General features: G+C 37.6%; 1 protein-coding gene across 3 annotated transcripts in view; it reads left to right on the top strand.

Moving 5' to 3' along the window:
- Positions 1–21444, top strand: part of PRIM2 (DNA primase subunit 2) — a 132030-nt gene that overhangs the window by 7224 nt on the left and 103362 nt on the right. For 2 of the 3 annotated variants that reach the window (XM_052781835.1, XM_052781834.1), the window contains exon 4: positions 909–1029. In XM_052781835.1, the coding sequence (XP_052637795.1) occupies positions 909–1029 (121 nt within the window). Of the gene's footprint in view, positions 1–908; positions 1030–13445; positions 14063–21444 lie in introns of those variants that run through there. The other variant, XM_052781836.1, reaches the window with a different exon arrangement.

Genomic DNA, 21444 nt, shown 5'->3' with positions numbered 1-21444 from the left:
AGATACGGTATCATCTGCATTCTGTGCTTGCACGTACAGGGTGGGTTTTGTTACTAGAATTCTGGTAGCTACTTGCTATGGCTTTGAGTAATATGCTGATGCCTGGGAACCTGAGTGCTGGCATGTAAAAGAGTCATATGAGTACTTAGAGACTGGGTTCAGTGTTCTTCTTTTATGCTGTCTACTGACTCCTGTCCCTGTGTTCTCATTTATTCTCCTACTTGCTCACCTGCAATTGCTAAACCCCTCTTGCTCTTTTGTCAAGTGTTAGATGTTCTATTTGTGTTCCTCACCCAAGTTCATTGTCACGTATTTTCCTTTTGCCTGCTTCCAGGCTATTTGTTGCCTAGGGTAGAGCACTGTTACAGTATCTGAGATGTGTGCGTGTTCCTTCAGCTGCAGATACCCCAAAAGTGAGAATTAAAAGAAGTAGGCTTCGTAGTGTATTTGCCTCATCAGATTAATTGTGACATTAACTGTACAATGAAGAAATATTGTGCCATGTTGAAGAAAAAAGCTGTCCTTTAAACACCAAAGGAGAATGTTATCTGCAGTTGGTTATTCTTATCTAAAACAAGTAAGAAATGGTGCCTAGCATTTAAAGGAGACTAACAGCTTTGATACCTACAGAGCAATTTTTAGTGTTGAGGTTGACGATCTCTGTTCTTCCAAAACATCTGCCGTCATGCTTCTTTGTGTACTGTCTCTTCACAAGTCTTTTCTGATTGAGTGCTCCTTCCTGAAGGTTTCCTGCCTTCTCTTCCAAGCTCCTTGGTTTGTGGGTCCCATGCCAAAGTCAGTGTTACATTTAATGCTGTGTTCACTAGGTTTGACATCTAGTTTATAAAGAAAGAGAGAATGCATAATCAGAAAATGTGTTGTTTTTTCTTTTGATTATTTCTTTGCAGTGAGGATCTCAGGCGTTGGTTTCTTCAACAAGAAATGGATCTCTTGCGATACCGCTTCAACGAACTAACTGAGAGTTTAAGACAGAAATTCCTGGAACATGTTAACTTACTGTTTGAAGCTGTAAGTATGTTACTTTCTGTATTTGTGTTACGTTGCATGTGCCTGTTGTTTTTTAAAATTCTCATTAAGATAGTTCTAGTACTTCTGTTTAAAAAATAAAAAGTGCAGTTATGGCTTTAAAAAACCAACCACACAACTTCTGAACTTGGACAATAGTGTGCATGCCACAGAAACAAGGATGAAGTGATGTAATTTTCTGCTGCACCAAGAGAAGCTCAGTCTGTTTCAGTCAACCAACACTTAACTGAAAAAATGTGTAATTACAAAGGTAAGTTAACAATGTTTACAAAAGCTGATAGGAGGTATTTTTGAATCAAGTTTCTGGATGGGTCAGATCTAGTCTCTGTTCTTCAGATACAGCATTCGTATGTCTCATCTGTCCATCAGGGCAAATAACACTCAAGTCAGAATTACCTTGCTTTCTTTTACATGTAAGTGATGAATTGTGTGATAATTCACCTTAAAGGTTTCAGCGATAAGAAAGCAATGGCTGTGTTTGATTCTAACCTGAAGTGTGTGTGCGATCCATTCTCATCAGATTACTGACTTCAGTTGGAAAATAGTTTTGGTCAACATATGTCTTCATTCATAAACTTTGCTCTAGAATCTTTGCAATCTACTAACTACTTTTAAGATGTTGGTTTCTTGCTATAGTAACCAAAGCAAACTACAGTGACCTGGGGACTTTGTACATCGTGCGGTATCTTGAATACTGACATCTGGAAGACTATGTGAAAATGAAAAAGACATGCATTCAGGGAATACTTAAGATAGCTGTTGAGGACATAATTAAAATTTAATAATCAATGTATGAAAATCCTGATTGCTCAAGAACGTAGCTTATGGTGTAATTGTCACTGTGGGTTAAAAATAATAGGCTTCTACTTTGCAAGTATCTTTTCAACACATGGTTGTATGTTTGTGCATGCTAAAAATAGTTTCGATTCTGCTTGTTTGTGCATATTATGTGAGTTACTGGAGCTGTAGATGTGTAACCAAGACTATATTTAGCTTAAAAAAACCCAACCAAACAAAAATGCTGGTATTAGATACAGCATTTAAAAATTGCCTACTGTGTAGAAGGATTTATATATAATTAAAAAAAAAAAAGTAGAGTTAAATAACAGTTTTATTCTTACATAGACTTTATACACACATATACACGAAAATTATGCTCTTTTCATTTAATAGACCATTTGATTTTGGCCTATAAAGTACATGCTATGGAGAATGCAGAATATATAAATTGTGTCCAAAATTCTGTAAATGCTCTTATTCCACAGTTGTGGCTTTCTCATTAGACCTTAGATTCAAAGCTTTTGTCCCTTTTGACTTAACTCATTCTAGTTTTTTACCAACTTACGAAAAACCCTGAAAATACCAAATCTGTCTAGACAAACAACTGTTGGTTTTCAGATACTTTAGGGATATTACAAAGGGGTTCCTGCTGTTATATACTGCTTCATTTGTCTGAGTGGATTAAAGGAAAATGTCTATTGCAGTTTCTGCATTAATGTTTTAGATAAAATTTTGTATTGCAGCTATGAATTTTGTTAGAAAGTTCCAGCTTTGCCTGTAGCTCTCAGAGTAAACTTAATAAAAATTGACGTACAATCATCACTCTACTGAGAAAAACTTTCTCGTAAAATACTGCTTAATTAGAAGAACTTAAATATTCTAAAATATGTGCCTGACCTGCATTATATGTTGCTGGATTGAAAGATCTGGCACCAGTGCATGCTGATGATGAAAGATGCCTTGTGCAATGTTGAGAATGAATTTGTCTAGCTAAACAGTAACACATGGGCTTTCCTGGGTCTTCAGGAGACTATTAGAAATGTCATTCTCTGGTTCAACAGACCTTTCAGCGAGCGCTATGTTTGTGGAGCTGTATTTCTGTTGCTTATTCCCCAGTCTCATATTGTGCTGTCGCAGTTCCAGCATTCAGGCTTGTGAGAATAATTTAATGTTTGCAGGTTGCTGGAAATAGCTAGGAGTATGACTTGGTTCTGTGCTATTGAATGTGCCTTCAATATGTCAAAATGATTAAGAAGGTATTACTTTCTTACGCCTGTTGAGGCAAAAAAGCATCATTTCATTGAAAATCTACTTCCCTGCTTCTACTCCCCCCCCCCCCCCCCCCTTCCAATTCCAGTGGGAATTTAAGCAAAACTAATCCCTCCTTGCACTATCATGTATAAAACATTCGAATATTACTAAGGAATTCCATACATATCTGAAACAGGTCTAAACTCTATGGTGTTATGTAGGGGCCACTAAAAAGTAAGGCTGCTGTAAAAGCAGTTTTCTTTTTCTCAATGTTGTATTTGTAAAAGGCTTTAAAAAGGAAATGAAGACTAACTATGCTCTTCGTACTTCTCTGTTAGAAGTTACAATGTTTTCGTGCCTCACTGTGCATAAACCAAGATGGAAATCAAACTTTGTGCTCCACCTGTTAGAAAACAAGGATGGTCTTCAGGAAAAGGAATTAAGTTCTGGTATTACAGTTCAGTTTTTATATTGGTAAATGGATAGAAATTCTACTATGAAATTTTAATTGCTTAAGTTATCCTAAGAAAGTTAGTTAAATTTCTTTAAAGAGAAGACAGGCGCCTTGCATTTTCTAGATAATGGTTCTGCATTTCAGAATTGTAATCTGAGATAGGCCAGAGCCGCTGAAGTTCAGACCTCGGTGTAGTCTGGTGTAGCTATCTCTCCAGTTAACAATTCTAAGAACCACTGTAAGAAGCGATTCTCAGTATTTAAGAACTGGTCAACTTTTTTGTGGGGAGGAGGAGTAAGTGGATTGTTTTGTATAGTTTTGTCACAGTTGTCTTCATTTACAGCACCAACAAAGTGAACCTAACATTAAGAATTCAGTAACTGTCGCTTCCCTCCTTTTCGTGTTTGCTTACATGCATGAGAAAGTGAGATGTATTCATATAATTTTTTGCAGGGGTTTTGCAAACTAATTTCTGAGATTTTGTGAATTATGGATTGAGAACTATTGCTTTATAGAATCAAGAAGTTTTAATCCCACTCAGGGATAATACTTAAGTGGCTGGTAAGATCTTTGGAGACTTTAGCGCCAATGATCTTATTTAGCAACTTTTTGGGAAAGAATGAAGTTGTTAACAACTAGAAGAAAAAATTATTAGACTTTTTGAATTTTTTTATATGACAGTCAGCTGCGGAGAGTTTGAAGTGATAGTAGTTCTGATCTCATTAAAGAGAATTTTAGTCAAAGAGCATGAGCTTTCTGAAACTAAAATTTAATGAAAATGCATGTTTTAATTTTTATAATAGGATTTCTTATGTCCTGTGACTGACATTTATATTGCTGATGGAGCAAAATACATGGGAAAGGGTTTATTGAAATAACTAAATACTTGCTCTGGGGAGTTTCACCTGATTATAAAGATGCCCTTTACTTGCAAAAGGAAGGCTATAAACTGTTCGAAGTATTCAGATTAAAGATTATGACTTCAGTGTAATGAATTTGTGTTTGAACATGGATAGAATTATGATAATTTAAAATTTTTATGATATTAGTGAAAATAAGCTTCTCTACATTTAGTATAAATTATGGAAATTTGAACCTTAGGTCTTCCTTGAAATGTTTTTACAAAGCTGTCACTGGATTAAGTTAGTCCATCTTTAGTATTTCTGTGAGAAGCCTCTGGAACCTGGACTTTCTGAAAAAAGTGGAAGTTTGCTTTGAGTTTATATTTGAGAAACTTTTTTGAACTACTAACAGGTAGATTGCATTTATATTTCTTGTAGGAAATAGCTTTGGCCAGTCTGTTTTCTGGCAAGTGTGGAAGATGCCTGGACTGGTGCTGCTCAGCCTACTGGAACATTGGTGTGGTGCTCAAAGTTTTACAGTACTCTGCAATATTAGTGTTTATTTTATCCTACCAATTTATGCCAGCATAGGCAAGAGGTAGAGCGTGTGGTATTGAATAAAATGTCAAGAAAGGAAGGGGTAGAAGGAAAGCAAGAATAAAAGTGGGGGAGCAGGAATGATGAACCTCATTCTCTCTCTCTTTTATCTTTTTTTTTTTTAAATGTGGTGGTGAGCTGTTAATTGTAACTGTATGATAATGTGAAATGACAGCCTCATGAATGTACGGGTTTCCCTTGTTGCAACTTCTGTACATTTTTTATTATTTACACTTTTATTTTAAACTCTGATGTAGCTGTTTGTAGAGTGTTATTGAGATTGGGACCCTGCTGGAGCCTTTGACAACTGATATTCTTCCAGTTAGTTGTAAGTGGTAGGGGGGAAAAAAGTTACATAAATGGCAGTGGTCTTTTCCTTTTGTTTAAGCATGGATATGTTAGGTTGGATGAGAAGAGGTTGTCAGGTCACTGGTGGCACGGGCTGAGGTTATGCCCAAGAATAGAGACTGATGAGGATTATTTGAAATTTTACTATTGTTACTTCTCAGTTTGAAAAACTCAATGGTCTCAAATTCTGAGAGGATGTATTCAACATCTCTGACAGTAACTTGCCTCAGCTTTTGCTTTTTGGTCAGAGTTTGGGAGTGAAATTATTTTCTTTTTTCCTTTTGGTTAAATCATTGTGTAGTGTAATGAGTGTTAGGCTCTTTATCAGAGCACCAAACCTCAACTTTTTTTTTGGGGGGGTGGGAGTTTTAATGAAGTGCTGCTTTGCCTGCAAATAGTGCAAAAATAATACAGACTGGTGTACTTTGTAGTATCTGGGACTAGTTGTGTTAACTAGTTCATTTCCATCATTTATTTTCTAAACAGCTTTAAAGCTGTTGGTATTGCATTAGAAAATAAATTATCTAAGATTTGTGCTGTTCAGACACTTTAAACTTTTTTAGATATCTTTTTAAAAATTAAAACATTCGATTTTGAAGATGATTTCTATCTTAACAGTCACTTGTACATCTTTCATGAATAGCCTTCCACCTCAAAATTATTGTAACAAGAACTTAATTCAGAATTTAGCCTGTGTTTTCTCTGAAATAAGCGATGGTTGAACCATGCTGTCAAAGGTGATGTTTACAATATAGCCTCCTTTCCAGTAAATGGAAAGACACTGAAGAAATTTAACTTTTGAACTGTACCTTTGACAGTAGTTAGAACTTTTGGGGGCAAACAGAAATGATTTTATATACACACACACACACACTCACTCACTCACCCTATGATACATTATTTGGTAGAAGTCCCTTCCATGTGTTTTCCTGGGAGTGGTTAGGCTTGACTTGGGAGGGGTTAGGCTTCGTCTGGGAGCAGGATTTGTTACGTGACACTTTTACAATAATAACTTCTAGGAAATAATACTTTGATAAAGTATTATAGGTATTTACTAGCTCATTTAAAATGTAGTTTTCTTAGAGCAGTGTCATCTAATTGATAGCCAGTTGTGGGATATTTCTCTTGATGTTACCTGTTCCGTGGGAAAATGGCTGTTTGAATAGCATTTGCTTCATGTTAGTCAAAATCCTGCTGTCTTGCAAAAAGCATCTAGTTGTTCAGCTTAGACCAGTGGACATAAAGGAACTTTTGCTAAACTTTCTGTTTAGTAATTCTGTGGTTCTCTTGTTCAGTAAAGCTTATTTTTATCCTTATTTGACACTATAATTTCTGGACCCCAGTCTTTAAGCTTCTCTGTCTTGACTTTTTATGTAATACTTAGTAGATGGCTTGCTGTCAGGTGTGCACTAAATTTTGGCGAACTGCTTAAGGGAGAAGAGACTGGAATACTGGTTAATAGTTTTGCCTCAAAACTAAACTTACTTTTTTTTTTTTAAAAAAAAAAAACCATCACACATGGATCCGTGACTCGATCCTTTTTCACCTGGTGGTATACGTTTATGTTATGTTAGCATTATGTGCTTTGTCAGCCCTTGAATATGTTCAGATGTGAGAGTTTCCTGCTTTTGATGTTTCCTTGTCCTGAAAGAAGTGCTGCATTGCCTTTCTTGACACTTTAATATGGGGCATTCAGTAAGAGAAGAAGATTCCGCTGTATAATTGTTTCTTTTTTCTTTTTTTTTTTTTTTTTAGTGAACAAGAAATACTAAGCTGTTCCCTGTTTCTAGAGCTTGCTTATTTTTAATCTATACTTTAAGAGTATTTTCCCCTGATACGTTGAATGGTTTTCTATCACAATAACAGGAGAATCATGCAATGGTCCTGGAGGTATTTCAGAATGTTTTCAGTCTATTCTATACTTCATGTAGTCAAAAAAAAAAAAAAAAAAGAAAAAAGGTTTTTAAGGGACAGTGCTGTCATCATCCAGATAAATACTGAAGCTTTTTATATATGGCATGTAATTTTTGGGTCTCAAGGCACATTAAATAGTCTATGCGCAAAGTCAGTCACATAGGGAGCACAGGAAATCCTTAAGCAGCACTCAAGAGTTAAGTAAATGCTGACATTTAAGGTGACAGAGCCCATCAAAGAGAATATGCAAACACAGGTGTGCAGTTGAGATTTACATTAATTTAGGAGATTAAAGCATTAAAATCTTACTATAACTGAGTAATTACAGTAATGATGCCTGACAGTTTCTGGCAGTAAAAGCCACTAATACAGATTTTTAAGATATTTAAAGGGAAATATAGTGAATATTTTAAATATTATAGTCATTGAAGAAAATATTTTAATCTCAGAGTAAATTCTTCAATATATGAAGGAATTCTATAAAGTAAATGGTTTTACAGGTAAGTGACACTTGCGCTTTAACTAGAAAGTAATTTTTCTTTCTTGCCAAGCTGTGGGCATCTGATGTTTTGCTTTGTTTGCGTTAGGAGTGCCTGATTCTATTTCTGTCAGATTGTGATACAAGACCTGTTTGGAGTCAGTTGACATTATGCTTGAGCCCCGTTTTGTCATGTAACTTTATCAGTGAGATTGGTTGTCTGTGTGGTTTTCCACATGCCCTGCTATGTATGCACCCCCCCGTTTGTCCCCCTGTTCCTACCCCAACCTTTTCACTTGTCCTTTTCCCGTTTTTCTTGTAGCTGGTTATGCATGCCCATATCAGAAGTCCTTGAGAAATGACCATACTGACACTTTTTTGTTATAATAGTGCTTTTAGACCTTCATAGTGTGAGATAAATCCTAGTTTATTGATTTGATGTTCTGATAGCCTTTCTGAGATAATCAGAATATTTATGGCAACTGCCAGAAGTTGTTATTGAAAAGCTTTCAATGCGTCTGTAAGTTTGAGGAAAACTGCAAGATATCTGGGTTATTGGTGTTCCTAGAAATTCCTGAATTAAGGTGTTGAGCTTCCTATCGTTCACATATTTGGTCTTACAGGACCTAACACTGGGGAAGTAATTAATCGTGATGATGATGATAACAACCTGAAGCCATAAAGATTGAGTAAATTTATTCTTTCCTTCACTATGTATACTGTTTATCTTTTTCTTGCCTTTCAAGGCTGTGTCTATGTATATCATACTGCACAGTAACTCCTAGATCTTAGGCTGGATTTTTGTATGTTTCTGAAATATAAATAGGCACCTCTAATATATTCTGCTTCTTTCAGCAGTTGTTTTAAGATATTTTGGGAAAGTGAGACGAGGGTATTCTCTTTAGATTTTTATTTACACTTTTTTTTTTTTCTTCTAATACATGCCAACTGGTGCTTTATAGCATTCAAAGGAGAAATTGGGTCAAAAGTTACCTAGTCATACTGGTATCTTAGCTTTGCTCAATAGTTAGAAGTGGAGTCCCCTGGACTGGCAACTAACATGCCAGTTACTGTAAATTAGTATTTGGAGTAAAGTTTCCTTGAAAGGAAACTCTACTAGCAGAAGTCTAAATTATCTTTCTTTTAATTCCTTGTGAATTTAACTTACATGTTAATTTCTGTAATTATTAACGCTTCCTTCTTTCCATGAATTTGATTTTTTCCTCAGCTGTTGCTCAATCCTTCTGTTCCCTAAAGTGACAATGAACAGAACTTTCCTCTTCATTGCCTTTTCATAGAACTTTTCATATAGGAACTATCAGTTATCTAATTCATTTTTATACAACTGCCACGTATTCTGGGACCTTTAACTTTTAATTCCTGGAATAGGCCTGCCATGCTCATTTCGCTGTTCTCTCCTGTTTCTCAAATCAGTCTAGTCCTCCTATCAGAAAGTAACCCTCTGTAACTTATCCATCTCAGCATCTTGCATTCGTACTTCCTGTGTACAAATCTCAGCAGAAGCAATGCCTAATTTTGCTCTTAAATTCTGGGAGATTCTTCCACGCCATAGTCTGCTTCAGTGAAACTGATAATGCACTTGAGCTGTTCATAATCTTTCTTTTGACAGGATTTAAATTTAACAATTCACTGTCTGTCTGCAAGTAATGAGCTCTCCTGCCAATATTGTATTCAATACTTCATCACTAAATTAACTGCCTGTAGCATTTTTAATGCTTGCTTTTTCTTTGTCCTAACTTCAACTTCAGGTCCTTCTGGTGTTTCTCAGATACAGCTTTTTCTTCCTCTACTGAAACTACTTTCTAGTCTACTCAGTCATGCTTCTCTTCTCTCACTGTGTATGGCTGTGGATATTTTGATTACATTCTTTAACTTACCCTTTCTGTGTTCTGTTTCTGTGGTGAGGGCAATAGGATTCAGTTCTTCAAATTTTCTTCTTTTTCATGGATGTGTGGTATCACTGTTACTATGGTCTCAACCCTTACCTGATAGTTAAAAATACTTTTTTGCTATTAGCTCTTTGCTTTCACTGAGTCTTATCTTTTCCACTTTCTCTTTTGGTGGATGTTCTCCTAGCTTATGTTTAGTGTAGCAAAGCTGTACTTTTCCTTAGAACACCATTTACTTCTTGGCACTGTCAGAAGTGTCTCCTTCGAAGCCCTTATTCTGAATTTCACCCATTTTCTGCTTTGCCTTGCATAATTTTAGCTGTCCAAGACCTACCACTTGTTCTTAGACTTCAAATGAAATATCTACCCTTTCAGCATCTGCACCTGAAGTTCTCTGTAGGTTGGTGATACATCTTGTATTGATTTGGAAGATCCAGTGAACTTCTCGTTACTTTCCACTTGGTTTTTGCGCAAACTTGCCATGAAACTTGTTCATCTTAACCAGTCAGACTTTGTCTCTCTCTGGGGACTGTTGAAGGGTCTGTCTTCCGTTCATGTGGACCAAAAAGTTCGGTGGTTGCTTTCAAAATGCTATATATTTCTTCTCTTTTTGCCTTTGACTCTTTCAGTAGCACTTTGAAGATGACGGTTGTTTCATTTGCCTTGTGCATAAAAACTCCACAGCTTTGCTTGCAAAGTCCCCAGCGCCTCTGTATTCACTACCTCATCCTTGAGGTCTGTTGCACTGTCATAAAGGCAGTGAGACTGGCTTAACACAATTTGTTTTTTGACAGATCCACGTGGGCTGTTACGTTGTTGCTGTACCTTTCCAGGAGTTTAACTTGATATACTGGAATGTGGAGTGGAATAGAATGTAAAGTTTTATCTTAAATTTATTTTCCAGTGATGGTCAGTCACCATCTTGACTGTTCTGATTTCCTGTGACTGTTCCTTCATCTTATCTTCAGACTGTTCGTTCCTTGAAACAGACGTATTTCCTCTTTGTTGCTTCCACAAGAAATGAAAATTAATAGTTATTATCATGTCTTTATCAGTGGTATAAGGATGATGTATAATTGAATTTAGATTCCCTGCAATGCTTCTGTTCTGTGTTATCTTTCTGCAGTGTGCAGAAGAAGTAAACTTCAAAGTGTAGTATATTTCTTCTTGAATACATCTTTCTGTGTTGCTGTTTCTTCTCCACAGAGCATAAAAAATCCTGTTTAAATTATCTTAGAACTTCTTCACCTCTGAAAAGCCTCTTGAAGTTTAAAATAAATATTTTGACTTTATAACTTCTAGGTTAGATGCCTTATTTTTGGGTAACTGCCAGTTGTTGCAAAATTGGCCATCTTAATTTTTTTAATGCTGTTATAAAGCACATTGTTTTAATAAAATGCTTTGGATCATAGTAATGGGGAAGGAACAGCAGATGGGAATAGTCAGTTGGGGGAGCTAACGCTCTGTAGTGCATCTGCCAGCATTTGAGAGGAAAGAACTGCAAAATAAAAGGAAAGAGCAAAATGCATTAGTGTTAGAGTTAATTTTTTTTCCAAAGTAGCTCTTTGATGTTGCTGTTGAAGTGCTTTTTTAGCGGCTTTAAGCAGTAGAAATTAAAATTCTTTAATTTCCATTTTTATGATCAGAGCACTCCTATGAGAGACTTACTGATATCACTATTATGCTTTCTTCAAAAGCATGTATCTCAGTAGTGGGGCAGTTGTATAAATATTTGTAGTTTAGCTTCTTGAAAAAATGTTTTATGACTGCCTTTATTGGGTATGGAAGATCCTGAAGTCAGATTTGGATTTATGAGAATGGGACTGGTTTGTTTCCTTAGTAAGGATATAGGCAAAAGAAAATACTCACTATCATGTCTAGCCACTAAAAGGCTGTGACTATAATTATCCATTTTGGTACCAGGTGTATAAACCAAAATGTTCCTCTGATTGGGTTTATGGCTTTGTGTTTCAGAGGCATCAAATAATATTTCTTCCTTTCCCAAACAGGATGGGGAAAAATGCTTACAAGTGGAAACTGTCTAGAGCCTAATTTTACTGTGTGGAAACTTACACCACGCTGTCATGGTTTAACCCCAGCCAGCAACTAAGCACCATGCAGCTGCTCGCTCACTTTCCCCCCACCCAGTGGGATGGGGGAGAGAATCAGGGAAAAAACAAGTAAAACTCATGGGTTGAGATAAGAACAGTTTAATAGAACAGAAGGGAAGAAAATATTAATGGTAATAATAACAATAATAAAATAACAACAATAATAATAAAAGAATTGGAATATACAAAAGAAGTGATGCACAATGCAATTGCTCACCACTCGCTGACCGATGCCCAGTTAGTTCCTGAGCAGCGACCCGCCCCCCAGGCCAACTGCCCCCAGTTTATATACTGGGCATGACCTCACATGGTATGGAATATCCCTTTGGCCAGTTGGGGTCAGCTGCCCTGGCTGTGTCCCCTCCCAACTTCTTGTGCCCCTCCAGCCTTCTTGCTGGCTGGGCATGAGAAGCTGAAAAATCCTTGACTTTAGTCTAAACACTACTTGGCAACAACTGAAAACGTCAGAGTGTTATCCACATTCTTCTCATACTGAATCCAAAACATAGCACTGTACCAGCTACTAGAAAGAAAATTAACTCCATCCCAGCTGAAACCAGGACACAAGCTAAAGTGGTAGCTATATCCAAGTACGCTGCAGTTTGCACTTGTGAAGGAAATGCTTCTGAATTTCATTGTAATTTCCTGCTACTTGAATCTTGTATTTGTCCCTTTGCTTGAAAACCAATGATGCTTGTCTTAGAGGTGACAGCAAATGTCAGAAGTGATGCATGTCTAATTGGGAAATAGTGCCTTATTGCCAAAGTAAGCTAAAAATATGTATTCTGTTACTTAACTCCATGCTTAAAGTCATAATAGAAAACAAAATTGTATGTGGAAAGGCCTAGGAGTAGTTGGGTTTTTTTTAAATGCTAGAGTTTAAGTAATTCAGCGAAACATGTATACCATTAGCACTATAAAAATGTAACAGGTTACTCTCATCCTAAAGTACTTAATTTCAAAGGAAGTAATAAATTTCTCAGTTTAATGATTTGAGTTTCAGAAGACAGATTTAAGTGAAACCAAGTTGCGGCTTTGTCACAGAGTTGGCTGTTCCTTTTTTAAAATTGTTATTTGTGCCAGATAAAAAAAAAACTCCATTAATATCTAGGTTTATATCTACCTCTTGTAGTTGACTGTAGTTACGTATTAGGGGAATAAAATCCTAGGGAGACCTCTTTCCTCAAAAGTATTAGTAGTGTAGGAATCCGGTTCAACCAGTAGGTAGTACTCTTTAGGCCATTGTACTGCAGTTTGAGGATTTGGTAGGCTGACTGGCAGGTCTGTTTGCAAAGTAATGTCTTTTGCAAAGCAGTCTTACTAACTGGCTGCAACCCAAAATAATTGGGTTGATTGCAAAGCAACCTGAGCATTCTAGTCAGCTAACATTGTGAGGGATGGGTGGATGGGGTGAGGTTTAATTAAAACATTTAGGCTTAAAATGAATTGTAGTATTCTCTTACAGACTTTTTTAATAAAGCTTGATTCACAGGAGAATATAAACACATTTCATAAATCTAAGAGGGAGAAGCGTTGCCTGTAAGGAGGGGAGAACAGGCACTTGCCATTTTTTTGTGCACTGGCAGGATGGATGAGGGTTGTTCTTTATTTATCCTTCTCTAATGGATCCTTGAACTATAAGCATGACTTTTTATTAGTCATGGAGAAAACTAGCATTTTGCTGCAGTAATTCTAGTTGCATGTGTTTATTAGTTGCAGGAGGCCTGCATGGATGAACAAGGAGCTCCTGGACAAACTCAAACACAAAAAGGAAGCCTGCAGAGGGTGGAAGCAAGGACAGGTAGCCTGGGAGGAATACAGAGAAATTGTCTGAGCAGCCAGGGAACAGGTTAGGAAAGCTAAAGCCCTGCCAGAATTAAATCTGGTCAGGGATGCCAAGGGCAACAAGAAAAGCTTCTATAGGTACATTGGTGATAAAAGGAAGACTAGGGAAAATGTGAATCCTCTCCAGAAGGAAATGGGAGACCTGGTTACCTGGGACATGGAGAAGAAAGAGGTACTCAATGACTTTTTTGCTTCAGTCTTCACCGGCAAGTGCTCCAGCCGCACCGCCCACGTCACAGAAGGCGAAGGCAGGAACTGGGAGAATGAAGAACTGCCCACCGTAGGAGAGGATCAGCTTCGAGACCACCTAAGCAACCTGAAGGTGCACAAGTCTGTGGGACCTGATGAGGTGCACCCACGGGTCCTGAGGGAACTGGCAGATGAAGTGGCCAAGCCACTGTCCATCATATTTGAGAAGTCGTGGCAGTCCAGGGAAGTTCCCACTGACTGGAAAAGGGGAAGCATAACCCCCACTTTTAAAAAGGGAAAATAGGAAGACCCAGGGAACTACAGGCCAGTCTCACCTCTGTGCCCAGCAAGATCATGGAGCGGATCCTCCTGGAGGCTGTGCTGAGGCACATGGAAAATAAGGAGGTGATTGGTGACAGCCAACATGGCTTCACTAAGGGGCAAACTGTGCCTGACAAATTTGGTGGCCTTCTACGATGGGGTTACAATGTTGGTGGATAAGGGAAGAGCCACGGACGTCATCTACCTGGGCTTGTGCAAAGCATTTGGCACTGTCCCGCACAACATCCTTCTCTCTAAATTGGAGAGACATGGATTTGACGGATGGACCACTCAGTGGATAAGGAATTGGCTGGATGGTCGCACTCAAAGGGTTGCAGTCAATGGCTCCATGTCCAAGTGGAGAGCAGTGACGAGCGGCATTTGTCAGGGGTCGGTATTGGGACCGGCGCTGTTTAACATCTTTGTCAGTGACATGGACAGCGGGATCGAGTGCACCCTCAGCAAGTTTGCCGATGACACCAGGCTGTGTGGTGTGGTCGACACGCTGGAGGGAAGGCATGCCATCCAGAGGGCCCTTGATAGACTTGAAAGGGGGGCCCATGCGAACCTCATGAAATTCAACAACGCCAAGTGCAAGGTCGGGCACATGGGTCGGGGCAATCCCAAGCACAAATACAGGCTGGGCAGAGACTGGATTGAGGGTAGCCCTGCGGAGAAGGACTTGCGAGTGTTGGTTGGCAAGAAGCTCAACAGGAGCCGGCGATCTGCGTTTGCATTGCAGCCCAGAAAGCCAGCCGTATCGTGGGCTGCATCAAAGGAAGCGTGACCAGCAGGTCGAGGGAGGTGATTCTCCCCTTCTACTCTGCTCTCCTGAGACCCCACCTGCAGTACTGCATTCAGCTCTGGGGCCCCCAACATAAGAAGGACATTTACCTGTTGGAGTGGGTCCAGAGGAGGGCCACGAAGATGATCAGAGGGCTGGAGCACCTCTCCTGTGAAGACAGCCTGAGAGAGTTGGGGTTGTTCAGCCTGGAGAAGACAAGGCTCCAGGGAGACCTTATAGCAGCCTGCCAGTACCTAAAGGGAACCTACAAGAAAGCTGGAGAGGGACTTTTTACAAGGGCACGTAGTGATAGGACAAGGGGTAATGGCTTTAAACTGAAAGAGGGTAGATTTAGATGAGATGTAAGGAAGAAGTTCTTCACTGTGAGGGTGGTGAGGCACTGGAAAGAGGTTGCCCAGAGAGGTTGTCCTCATCCCTGGCAGTGTTCAAGGCCAGGTTGGATGGGGCTTTGAGCAACCTGGCCTAGTGGAAGGTGTCCCTGCCCATGGTAGGGGGCTTGAAACTAGATGGTCTTTAAGGTCCCTTCCAACCCAAACCATTGTATGATTTTATGATTTGCACATACGGTGTTGATGATGTTCTATAAAACAGTGGAATGAAGTAATAAATGTGCTTGAAGAACATATAGCTACTTGGTATGACCCTTTTCACCTTCATAAACATAATGAACAACAGTTTGTAAATGATGCAAAATGCTAATTAAAAGTTTTAATTTGGTAATCATCTTGCTTTGATTAGAAACAGATGCTGATTATCTGCAGACATCTAAATGGACCCTTAGAAGATAGCTTTTATTGCTTAAAATTGACTTGTGAAACTAAAGTCAAACTTAAACTGTACAGTTACTTATGCCCCCTTTAGTGCACTAGAGCACTACGATTCTTACTAAATAGCTTTGTGTGGTTCATCATTTGAGTTAAATAGGACCTTTTGAGTCCACTGTAATGTTGAATCCTTCTGTACTGGGTACTGTACATGCTATTTCTGGTTTGAAGTACATTCTGTTCCTACTTTGAAGAAGTTACGTGCTTTGAAATAAAAATTGCAAAAAAGGCTGTAATAAAAATGCGATGATGAATGAAAATTTTCTTCCTCCTAATCTTGCTGAAAACATCCAGATAACATTTGGAATACAGTCTGAGTCCTGAGGTAGGTGTTCTGCTGCAACCCTGGATTTCTAAAGTAATATGAAATGGCAGCTATACCAGAAACGCAGTGGAGAATAGGTATCTTCTACACCGGTTTCTTCAGCTTATGATAGAGGTGGGAAGGGTACCCACACTCCTTCTGTGATAATGTGCTCTAGTACTCAGTAGTTGATGAGGTCACACTTGACTGCCATTTATCTAATGGTTTGGAAATGATGAAGGAATAGCAAGTCCTAACCTGATCCTTGTAGATCTTCAGTTCTTAGCAATCGGTAATTTTGGATTCCTGGGAGAAACTTAGTGTAGACAAGGTTAATGGTGTTATCAAGTGTCCTCTCTTTTTCTATGAATACTTTAGATATTCTTTTGGGGCATAAGGGAAGAGAAAATTGGGAAATAATGGTGTATTTTTAAAAATGATATCCATATGTTATTCAAGAAGAAAATAAATTCTTTGGATAATCAAGGTGTTAAATTCTTTTGTAGTGGTTGAGGTTAAGAATGTTTCCAAAATGAATTTATTCTTCACATAGCAGCAAATGCAGTAAGTTTGGAAATATTTATATTGTTCCTTAGTACAGCAGCATAAAAGCTGATAGGATAGTTTGTGCAGGATGTAATTACACTGCAAGTAGAATTTACTAGCTGCTGCTTTGGACGTAAGCTTCATAAAATGGTCTGCAAACATTGAAATACTCTTCCCTGTTAATTGTGTGATTGAATCTAGAGAAACATTTGTGAACAAGTTTCTGTAAAATTGAGTCCGGCGTTAGCGTCCTGATTTGTAAATGGAAGGAAACGTGTTGCTGTATTTCTCACGAGGACCTTCCGTTAGCTATTCAGTCATGTGCAACTCTAATACGCATGTGTGATGATTTGAGAGTAATGTGTAGTAACTGTTTTGTTCAGCTTTCCTTTTCATGGATGTAGGGAAATGTTTGTCAGGAATGTAGCCAACTGGACCTGTGTCACAGAGTTTCTCTGTGATTATGGTAACCATGAATTAGCTGCATGGTTGAGGAAGATCCATAAAATGTCCTTTCTGTGCCCACTCGTGACTTTAAAAAAAGCCCAAACAGCATTTCAGTGGATGGATAAGAATACATAATAATTCCAAGTGCAGCCCTTTATATTTTTAGGGATGCCAGCAACCTGAACTTGAGCTAAAATAGTAACTTGTAGTACTATGGAAAATAAAATTTTCTTCTTAATTCTTTTTTGCCTGGCCAAAATGGAATTGATATATTTTTAAGAAACATCATCAGATTTGTGAAAAACAGATTTGTGAGCCTCTGGAATGTTTTATTTAAGGCTCTTCATGCTTTTAATTGGTAGGACCGCTGGGAATGATGTCCTTTCCTTCATCAAACTAGTATTCATTAACTGGCTGAATACACTTTAAATTTATATTCTTAAATTTAACGTTATCTAGGTTAATATTTTTGTATTCTAGTTCTAGCTTTGTACTGTGATGTGTGGCAATGGAGAAGATTGACTAGGCAATTATTGTTTTGTCTGCTTCATACTTAAAATTGTAATACAGCGCTGTATTGAGACTGACACCATCTCTTTTTGAGAAGGGTGTTGTACCATTTGAGTACCAGCTGCTCAGTGACTAAAAGCAAGTTTTAAAAAGTTCACTTTCTAAGGACAGCAGTGATGTGTGCATGCGAATAACTGAAGCGGAGTCTTGGAAAAAGAAAAGACTTGTGCACTGAGTTGTTCCTTACTAGGAGATTTATAAATGGCAAAATTAAGTATTTGTGCATGTATAGTAGTATAATGTGTGCATGCATCTTCATCTCTTCATTAAAACAGAGTAGGGATATCAGATTTATTTTGAAGTTTTTGGACTGCCTCACTACCAGTGTTTGTTTAACCAAGCCTTACATATTAAATTATTAATATTTTAATCTAAATTTATGTGTCTTTGTGTTTCCAGGGCAATTCTGTGATTAAAAATCAATGAATAAACTGCACGTAGAAAGCAAGAAAACTAGAAATAATGCAACTTGTCCCAAATCCTTGATTCCTTCCTTTTCTCTCAAGGCTTCCCTTTTTATGTCTTGATTTATCTAATTTTTCTAAGTCTTAGAAACTTACGATGAAGTGTTGAGTTGTTTCAAGCTGCGATATGTGACCCACTGTCACTGAAAAGGGAAGATCCTGCTCCTGGTGTTATTGTTCTTTGCTTGTGCAAAGCAAAGACTAACTTGGTGATAAGTAGTTTCAGTTTACTAAACTGGCAACAAACTAACGAGGCAGAACTAGTGAATTGTTTTCTGTGGAGTGAGTTGAATCAGTTCAGTGTGGAAGGTCAGATGAGCACCCGATGACACCCTCAGAAGAATTCTGGGTTTTTTTTTTTCTTTTTTTTCTTTTTTTTTTTTAAATACTTTGAACATCACAGTATTTTATCTGGTGAACATCATAGAGCGCTGTCAAAAGTTAAGCAGTCTGTTTATCTTTCCAATCTTGATTAGAGTCCTAAAAGCTGTATTTAATTGTGTCTAATTTTTTAATGATTACCGGAATGTGTTCTTGCGGGTGCCATTTTAGAGATGAAATTATTAAATGTACAAACTGTAGTGTTCTTATTAAAATTAAAAAAAAAAAAAGACAGGCAAAAAAAAGAAAAGCAAAAAGAAAGTAAAAAAAAAAAAAAAGCTTTTCCAGCTTCCATGAACCAAGAAAACTTGGGATACATGTTTCATCATGTTCTGTATACAGAGGTACAGGCATGACCTAACTGAAAGCTTGAGTCTGAGTTTAGACTTTAAGGAGCTTATTTTCATTGCATTGCATCTTCTGTCAATTTTACGTGAAAGTGGTGAAATCCTTAATGCCAATGCAAGATTATTGTTAATGTTCCAGTCTTTAGGGAAGCAAATTTTATTTTTAAATGCATTCTGGAGTCATCTCCCAGCTTTAGTTAGGGGCTGGGGTTATCCTTGTTCCCTCTTCCTCTCTCTCTATTAGCTGAAAACATGAAGACAATGCGAATTTGGTGAAAAGGCAAGGAGCAAAGTGTTTATAGGGCTGCTGAAGGTTTCCCTAACCTATAAGATACTTGAGGTTGTAAGAAGTAAATTATTTAACAGCTTTATAAGTATTACTTATATGATGAATATTGTTTAAAAAAGTACAATTTCTGATGAAACTGTATTTTCGGTAATACTGTCCACAGTCTTATCCAAATCTTTAATCATGGACCATTAACCTATTTTTCTGGAGGTTTCGCCAGGATCACTTTTACCCCAACAGTGTTAAATTTTTTGCTAGTGAGATGCAAGAAAATCTAAAATCACTGTGAGTTTATACTTGTACAAGCTTGATATGGTCAAATTATTAATAAAGAAGGATCTAGACAGCTTGTGAAGTTTGGAGTCAGTATAATTATTTTATGTGTATATTAAAAGATAAAATCTCCTTGAAATTAAATGTAATACTGAATAAAATGGTTTTGCTGATGACAATGAGCTAATTGTTTTTTGAAAAACAAATAAGCAAGGAATCCTTGCCTTTCCCTATTCTCATTCTCCCCCCAGTATTGCAAGCCTGTCTGTAAAACAGTCACTGGACTGCTTTAATAGCTTTCTGTAAAAAAACCCTATCCTTGGCTTGGTTTGGTGATTTTTTTAGGGAGATATCCTAAAACAAATGATGCAATTGTAACCACAATAGCTGTACAATATGTTGTACTGTTTTTATTCGAAGACAGTTTCACCGAGGGTTTGGAATGACATGGTGGACTGGGGTCACTTAAGCAATTTCAACTGAGAACGCATAAAACTGTTAAATTTGAAAAATGGAAGTCACTATTCTGGAGTTAAAATTAGAACTTTGGCCTACACTAGGTGAAAGGCAAGCTTGCAGGCTGATGTGGTGACTTCGATTTATACTTACTTAAGCTAGAAAAGTATCATCTGGAAGGAGTACCAGGGTTTTGGTAGCACTGTGAAATTTGTATATAGTTCCAGGGTGTCATGTTTGGAAAGCAGGAATCTTTCAAAGACTAACAAGAACAAGATTGTTAGTGAGAGTACTTTATAGAAAGTGGTTTCTCGTATCATTTGTACAAACACATTTAATTGTTTTGATACAGCTACTTTGTTAAAGAAAAAATGGTTTCCTTACAGGCTGTTTTTCCCTGAGCATTAGATTTTCATATGCAGAAATATAATGCTACTGTGTATTTCCTCTGTCTTCAAAGTTACATTCTTCTGCCTTGCTGGCAGCTTTATTATTAGTTTTTAAAGCTGATTTTCCTGAGAGAGTACTACAGGTTACATCAAGATGCGGACAGGGTAACCTTAAGCCTTCTAGACATCACTGCCTTGGCCATTTCATATGCATCTGTCAAATCACTTTCATAGAGGGGATTTGCTGAGCTATTCCTCCAAGTTTGAAATTAAAGGGTCCTTCCTATGACTTCCAAGAAAAGTGTTTGTTTTGGTTCATTTTCTCAGTTTTTCAACTGGGAGGAGGGAAAAAAGTTTTGTTTAAATGCCCATTTAACTGCGTAGAAGTGTTAGTCAGCAAATTAGATATTCTGCCCCATTCAGAGAGGAAACTGAACTGCTTGTGCACATATGTGCCTTTCCATGGAGAGAAAGAAAGTCTTTTATGTCTTGCGTTTGGGGTCTGGGTATCTACTGCATGGGATAGCCTTGGCTCGGTTCCTGACTGGTCCCTAAAAGCTATCTTGACTGCAGCCCTATATCACCTCTCCGTGGGCATTGGAGCACACATCCAGGTTATGGAGAGCAGTGTCACACGATGTGTTATACTCTGGTGACATTGGTGTCCATCTATGTTTTGGGAGGGTATTCTGTGTTCCTTAACATTTAATCCCTTTCAGTCAGGGACTGCTTCCGTTATACTTTATCAAGAACATACTGTGCAAGTATTTAAGACTGTTGTTGCATGTAGTTAAGTTACTAGGTATCATTGCTGGATTACCAGCATGTATGATCTGTTTTATCAGAGTGGATTATTTATGATTTTAAATTTTTTTTATTTATTACTTTTTTCAGGTTTTAAAGCCTGAGCTTAATCATGATGTGAAACAGAACGATTTGATTTCAAGTTCTGTTGTTAATTGTTTTCCGTTGAATAAAAACCCCAAATGATTTATTGACTAGTAAAATCATTACAATACGCTAATTTTAAGTTTGGCTTTTCTGCTGCATTTGGTGCGTTATTAAATAGTCAAAAAGTATAATATATGTATTTATGTATATGCAGTATTTAAGTTTTTACATTAGGAAATGTAACATTGTCCATGATTTTTCAAGCTAGAAATTTTGGCTTAAATACTTTAAGTTGTTAAATTTGAGCACTACTGCTTAACTTACCTGCTCCAAGAACTGGAAAAGCGCTAACATTTAGAGACCAATAAGTA

This window comes from Harpia harpyja, chromosome 3 (genome assembly GCF_026419915.1).
Source record: "Harpia harpyja isolate bHarHar1 chromosome 3, bHarHar1 primary haplotype, whole genome shotgun sequence".
Taxonomy (NCBI): Eukaryota; Metazoa; Chordata; class Aves; order Accipitriformes; family Accipitridae; genus Harpia; species Harpia harpyja.
The sequence above is the reverse complement of the archived record's forward strand: the minus strand, read 5'-3'. Positions and strand labels throughout refer to the sequence as shown.